Here is a 6,853-nt window from a genome sequence, read left to right on the forward strand (position 1 = left end):
TTAAGGAAAAAAAAATTCTTTTTTTGAAGGGAAGGAAGAAGGTTCCCAATGTCTGATTAAAAGAAGAAAAAAAGCCTAGCTAGGTCTTCGCCATGAGATGTAGGCATAAGTAGTTCCTGTGACATCAGGCAAGTTATCTGAAATTTGAGGTTTTCAAATGGTCTCATAGTCACTGGGGACCTGTGAGGATGAAGGAGAACAGGAGTGTCCTAGCATCTGGGGCCACGTGGAGAAGTGGTCACCAGTGAAATTAGGTTGACACAGGCGCCCCAGGATCCTGTTTCAACTCCAAGTAACCAAAAAACTGGGCTTCCACGTTCAAGTCCATTGGCTGCTTATCGCAGTGCATTACAGGAGCACTGACTTTGGAACCCGACAGAACCGAGTGGGTCTTGTAAACTCTTAGAGCCCCGTTTTCCTCATTTTAAAGGAGAGGCAATAATATCTATTTTCCAAGGTCACTGTGAAGGTTAATGAAAATACTTCAGCACATATTCTAGCCTGTTCTGGAGGATGCGTGGTGGCGGTGCTGTTTGACCCGGGGACATGGGAACACCTGAATCCTGTCTTCACTGACTGCAGGCCATAGTGTCACTTAAGAGAAATACCGAAGAGATCAGGCAGGGGCACACTGTGGTTTTTCGGCCTTGGTCCCAAACCTGGTGTGCACGGCTTGCTATGGTGAACTTGGACCCTGTGGAGCCAGAAGGAGCGTCAGACCAGGAGCCTAGTGGAGCCTCTTCCCCGAGGCCTCTCTCAGGTTCCGGTTGACTTTCTTTCTTTTTTCTTTTTTTTTGAATGATTTTTGTTTGTTTATTTTTGTTTTGTTTTGGGGGGTAATTAGATTTACTTATTCATTTATTTTTTAATGGAAGTACTGGGGATTGAACCCAGGACCTCGCGCCTGCTAAGCTCAACCTATACCACTGAGCGATACCCTCCCCCTCCATTGACTTTCAAAGGGATTGGAGACAATCTGGGGAGGAAGCTTTGGCCGTGTCGCCATCTTGCTTCTGAAGGGTATGGTCAAAGATAAAGCTACAACCGCAGAGAAAACTGTAGCTGAATCAGTTTTGGGCCCAGACCGATATGTGACCATTGTCCTTGTGGGTGCAGGGTGTTGGTGGTGGAGGTGAGCCTTGAGATACCTGTAGCCAATAATAACGTTGACTTTGTTATCCCACCTTCCATCACCCACTGTAGACACACTTGGGGGCCCCTGTGTGGGCTTCCAATGTCCCTTCCCCACCAGAGTTCTGAGTCAGAGGAAGACTTCACATTTATGCTACTTTATTCACAGCACAGCACTTGATTATGAAACGTGCAACCTGGTGTTAAGAATGTCTGAAGTTCACACAATTAACAGACATTAAGTGAGTCACACGTTTCAGTCAGAATTGTACTTGTCAAATTTTCTGGCCCAGCGGATTTAAATCTTCTGCCCAGTTTCCTCTTCAATCAGACTTTCCTGAAAAATACGTGAGTAACAAATATATCAAGGTTGATTTTATGAGCTGAATTTCATTATGTTTGTGACATTTTAATTTCTAATGTACTGATATAGAAAGAATAGATCCATTTGTCTACACATTGTTTAATAAACAGTTTGAAGGGTGTGAAGACAGGTAAAAGAAAGGTCGAATTTATCCATCTGTTATTAACTGAGCTTTCTCCTCAATTCCTTCCTTCCAACGTCGTGTTTAGAAATTTTCACTAATTGCTATCATTTTTCTCATGAGGTCAGCAGGATTAAAAAGGGGAAGTAAAGCTGTCTGTGCACATTTTCCTTTGTCCTATGGGCGTAGAAGTTGAAGTCAGTGGAGAAAATAAAAACTCGCTCGTCTTCGTATATGATTTATTCAGACTTTCCCTGTTCCTGGGCGTAACTGAAAATTGTAATGCCTTCTAACTGCTGCAAATAAGTGGACCACGGAGCTCCGAGAACACCAGCATTGAATTCAAGATTCAGTTTCTATATTCAATTCTCTTTATATATATATATATATATATATATATATATATATATATATATATTTAATTTTTTAATCAAAAACTTACATTGGGTTAGTAGATTTCCATCTTTGGTGGGAATTTGGAAAATTGTTATAGTCCAGTCAGCAAACTGGAAGTCAAACCTGTGGCTCTGAATTATGAGTGTACTAGTTTGGAAATGCTTATTGCAAAGGGGAAACAATTAGAACACCTTTTTTGATCTCTACATTTCTAGGCAAAACCATGTCATATCAAGAAGTACTGAGGCGTCCGGTGGGAAGGTATGAATTAGCCTAGGGAGGAACAGTCTAGGGGGTTTGATGAACATACCTGAAGAACTGACATGTAGCAGTGGGAAGAAATTGGTTTTTGTTATTCATCCCAAAGGCGAGAGCCAAGATTAGGAGATACGGGTTGCAAGATTTCAATTTAGTTTAAGAAAGAAAAAGAAGGTTCCAACCATTAGTACTGTCTAACCACTGAGAAAGAGTGTTTTGAAATGGTGAGGGCCCAGTGCAGGAGGAACTCAGGCAATCAGGAAGGTAAGCATCGCAGTGGCTGAGAGGTGGTTGTCCCAAGTGGATGACCCAAAAGGTGGTACCCAAGGCCCATCCGTCTCTAAAGCTCCATGTTATTAACACTGTAACTCACCAGAGCTCCTTTCAGGTCCCTGAGGGGAGAGTGGGGCTGGTGAATGGTACATTCAAAGCGCTGAGGTTCTGCTAGTCGATCGACCTCTTTGGCTATCTGCAGAAAAAGAACGTGATTCTTGGAGATGGAGATAAAGAAGTGAAATGGTATTTTCCGTTTCCACCAAAAATTGTGTCTGGAAAGTGAAGTCATGGGGATTGTGGGGCTGAGAAGGCGGCGAAATGGGATGGGGACTTCAAAAGAACGTCGGTTTGCTGTCAGGCATTTTTATAGGTTGGTGTGCGGTTCTGGAGGAAATGGGCAAGGGTAAGGAGGGATAAATTTTCTCCCTGGAGATGACGAGAATGAAGCACTTGGAGCCTCAGGAGGGGCTGGTATATAAAAAATACAAGAATTTATAGTTATGAATAGGGTTGGTTTTATTTTCTAGTTTTTATTAAATATGTCATAGTTAAGAGAGTTGCTCACATATAGTCTGTGGGAAGGAGACTTTTTCAAATTCTGGGCTTCTTTATCTCCTATTGAATTATCTTGACTATTTCTCATAAAAAGAGAGGTTTCTTTTTAATGAAAATTAAATAGTATTAAGTTTCTCTAGCTTATGTTTGCCGTTCTCCAACCTATACTGAGTGTCTAGCCCTGAATCATTCATCCTTGAAAGCCTAGTTTGTTTCCCATTAACTAAAAAAAAAAAAAAAATTGCAAATGTTTTTCATTAATCCACTAACATTTTTTGGATTAACCAGCCAAGATACATGGCCTTTCTTCTGTAATCCTCACAGGGCCCCAAGAAGTCACATTTTCTAGATAAAAAAATCAAGTACTCTGTGCTGGTGTTGGTACTAGTGCTGAAATCTGATTTATAGGAAGTCAGACTCAGCATATTTTCCAGTATATATTTTGTCTCCTTGAGCTTGCTAACTCCTCTTTTCTAGGGGCTCCAACTTCTTTGCTTGAGGGCTCATATCATTAAAAATATTACAGCGCATGCCCCTTTAATAAGGATATTTATTTATGTTCTAAAAATGTACTGCTGACCTAATATAGATTTTTTAAAAGGTTATATAGAAATTTTAAAAAAATAAGCAGAAATTCTGAGATTTTCTTTCCAAATCCCAAAGGATCATCTTGCACCAGAGACCTTCACTGCATCCCATGGTTCCTAATTCCTTTGGCAATTCTGTATCCTCAGAGAATGGCACACTCCCTTGCGTTTGCTCCTCTTGGAATTCTTCCCGCTCTTTGTCTCATTGGTCCCTGTCTGCATTACAGCAGGAATGGGACCTTGTAAGTGCCTTATCTCCCCCGGAATCCCTACGTTAGAGCCGAGAGTACTGTTGAAGGCACACAGGATGTTAGTTCGATGGAATCCCATAAGCCACGTTTCATTTTGAAGCTGAGACACACTTACCACTTACCTCTTGGAAAGAATCGATCACATTTTCAGCATTTCTCTTTCCTCCAGGGCGCAATCCGTAGGACCAATGCTGGCTGGAGCAGCCCACCACACAGAGAGTCAGCAGAATAAGTCCAGCTAGAAGTTTGGAAATCGGCTCCATTCTAAGGAACATCAATGCAACCATCAAAAATAGATCCAGACCGGGTTGAGCAAAGACCTCTGGTTTGTGTCACTAACTCTGCAGAAGATGGAAGTGGGAGGCATCTAGAGTCAGTCTTTTAAACTCACATGTTGAGTAGTTTTTAGAACTGAACTGTCTTAATGTTTCTTATTTATTTGGTTGTCCAAATCCCAGGATTCCTCCTTTATCAAGTTTGCTTTTTTTGCCTTAATATTCCACTCCCCACCCCCCACTCTGTGATTGGTTTTCATTCCAGGAATAAGAGACTTGAGCCATCTGCTCGGAAAATGGCTCCTCCCAGGAATCTCTGGCTAATGTAAGTTGCTTGACATTAAATGACTGCACTGCGGTGCTAATTACATTTTGCTGAGTATCTGTCCTGGTCTTGCACACATTATTGCTGGCTGGACCATCTGTGAAAGTAAGAGAGGACTCAACACTTTTCAAAGCACGGGGTCCCAGACCAGCTGCCTCCCTGGCCAAGGCAGCCTTGAATTATCTGATGACATGTGGAGTTTTCACAAATGAATTTTCACTGGTGGGGAAGAGGCTAAAAACAAAATCCAACACTGGTTGATGAGCTGTTGCAATTTCCCAAAGGCTGGATCTGTGTAGCTGGGGGTGGCAAGGACCCTGAAGTTCAAGATTTCTTTAGACACCTTTCCTGGCCCTTAGGGTGTAAAATGTGCTATAGACAGACAGTGGCATGCAGTCTAAAAAAAAGTGCTAGAAATACAAAGCATTTTACCTGTTTGAGAGTAGAGAGCTGAAAACGTCTCAAGCTTCCTTTGGAGTGTGTTGAATCTGACTTTTCATTTTTCTAGCGTCCTTTTTATATGGAACTTTTCCAGGACACTGAAATCTCCCCTGCTGGTAAATTGCACTGCACATGGACTGTGTTGTTGTTGTTTTAATAGTAAATGTTTTTTAATCTTCACATAAAACCCTTTAATGGTGTATGTAATTGGAGCACCCACTGCTGTATCTGATAAATTTATTTAAATCTTGGCCATTAAAACCATGACTAAGGCTTTTACAATTCAGAGAGATTAACATCTAGCCAGGTAGGATTCCCTTGAGAAAACTGACAGACCCATCAAGAGTTCAAGGAAGATAGCCGTCTTAGAATAAGTGATGTTAAATGCTCACATAGAAGTTTTCACGGACGAGGCCATGTAATAATTAAAGACGTCGAGTCAGGATGTCTGGGAGATGCTTATTGAGTTAAAACATGTGAATCCCTGTGCTGAAGGCGGTGGGAGTACAAAGATGAGAAATAATAGTTACCTGGCATGTGAGTGAGACTAGCCTCGCTCATCATTATAGTCCTGCAAAGGGGGGTCATTATCCAAATTTTACAGGTAGATGTCCCACGCCAGCAGTGAGCCCTTGGACGTTTTATTTACACAGCACAAGCATTTGAAAAAGCGAGAAACATTACTCTTTATTACATTTACTTAAACACATGATTGTCTTCCCCTGATTTACCCCTGGGCTGTAACTCAGGATATTCAAGGACCCCATCTTATTTAAGTATCTGTTAACAAATCCATAGCACAGTCAGCAGTCAGTAAGTATAGATTTGAAAGAATACATGAATGAATGAGTGAATACACAGTAAGGACTTTTTTTTAAAAAAAGAATAATTTGCTCTTCCTCTTTAATTTTATTTATTTTGGGGGGGAGATAATTAGGCTTATATATTTATTTTTAAAAAAACATTTTAAAATTTATTTATGTATTTGTTTTACAATATCATATTTTTTAATTGAAGTATAGTTGATGTACCATATGTGTTACAGGTATACAATATAGTGATTCACAAAGTTTTAAAGGTGATACTCCATTTATAGTAATTATAAAATATTGGCTATATTCCCCATCGTTGTAGCTTATTTTACACCTAATGATTTGTACCTCTTAATTCTCCCGTTTATTTATTTTTCAATGGAGGTACTGGGGATTGAACCCAGGACCTTGTGTATGCTAAGCATGCGCCCTACCACTCAGCTGTCCCACCCCCCGCAAAGTAAGCTTTTAACCAGGTTAGACCCATCCTCTACTTCTGCATCAGAGCTGTGCTTTATCTGACACAGAATTAAACCTTCATGTACAATTGGATGTCAGGCCTATTACATTAACCAAGCAATAGAACATTTAAAAATAACTGGATGTTTGTTCATTTCTGAGCTGGGATTGGCCATTTCTCCTTGAGTAGGATGCTGAATGAGTCAGTTGTTGACCAGTGTCTTTGGAATGATTACAGTTGCCAGGATTTCAGCATAAAGAGCAATATTTATTCTGCCCAAAGAAACTCCTGCTTTGCCCAGACACCTCTGTGGAGGTTGTCAGATCCGTGGTAGGATAAAGAAGAGGATAAACGTTAAAGTATAAATGCAAATAGAGGAGGAATTAAAAACTAGAGCATAAGTGATTTACTTTATCTCACTTAAATTATTTTAATTATTTCATTTAGAAACTTCAAATAATTTAGGTGCCATTATTTTTTTTTTTATTGACGTATAGTTGATTTACAGTGACGTTAGCTTCTGGTGTACAGCATAGTGATTCAGTGGTACATATATACATATTCTTTTTTTTTTTTTGCAAGTTTTGAAGAATTTTTACTT

General features: G+C 40.2%; 1 protein-coding gene across 2 annotated transcripts; it reads right to left on the minus strand.

The window, feature by feature from the left end:
• Positions 1–1,289: 1,289 nt before the first annotated feature.
• On the minus strand, positions 1,290–5,042 carry GNRH1 (gonadotropin releasing hormone 1). 2 transcript variants are annotated; one of them, XM_010995760.3, is made up of 4 exons: positions 4,972–5,042; positions 4,062–4,203; positions 2,644–2,739; positions 1,290–1,468 (listed from the first exon to the last, which is right to left on the minus strand). In XM_010995760.3, the coding sequence occupies exons 2-4, from the start codon at positions 4,200–4,202 to the stop codon at positions 1,430–1,432; spliced, it is 276 nt and encodes a 91-aa protein (XP_010994062.1). In that variant the 5' UTR covers position 4,203; positions 4,972–5,042; the 3' UTR covers positions 1,290–1,429. The 2 variants fall into 2 exon arrangements, with proteins under 2 accessions (XP_010994062.1, XP_010994053.1); XM_010995751.3 differs by lacking the exon at positions 4,972–5,042 and having other exon boundaries at positions 4,062–4,247.
• Between the last annotated feature and the right edge of the window lie 1,811 nt (positions 5,043–6,853).

The sequence above is a fragment of the Camelus dromedarius genome, chromosome 36 (genome assembly GCF_036321535.1).
Source record: "Camelus dromedarius isolate mCamDro1 chromosome 36, mCamDro1.pat, whole genome shotgun sequence".
NCBI lineage: Eukaryota > Metazoa > Chordata > Mammalia > Artiodactyla > Camelidae > Camelus > Camelus dromedarius.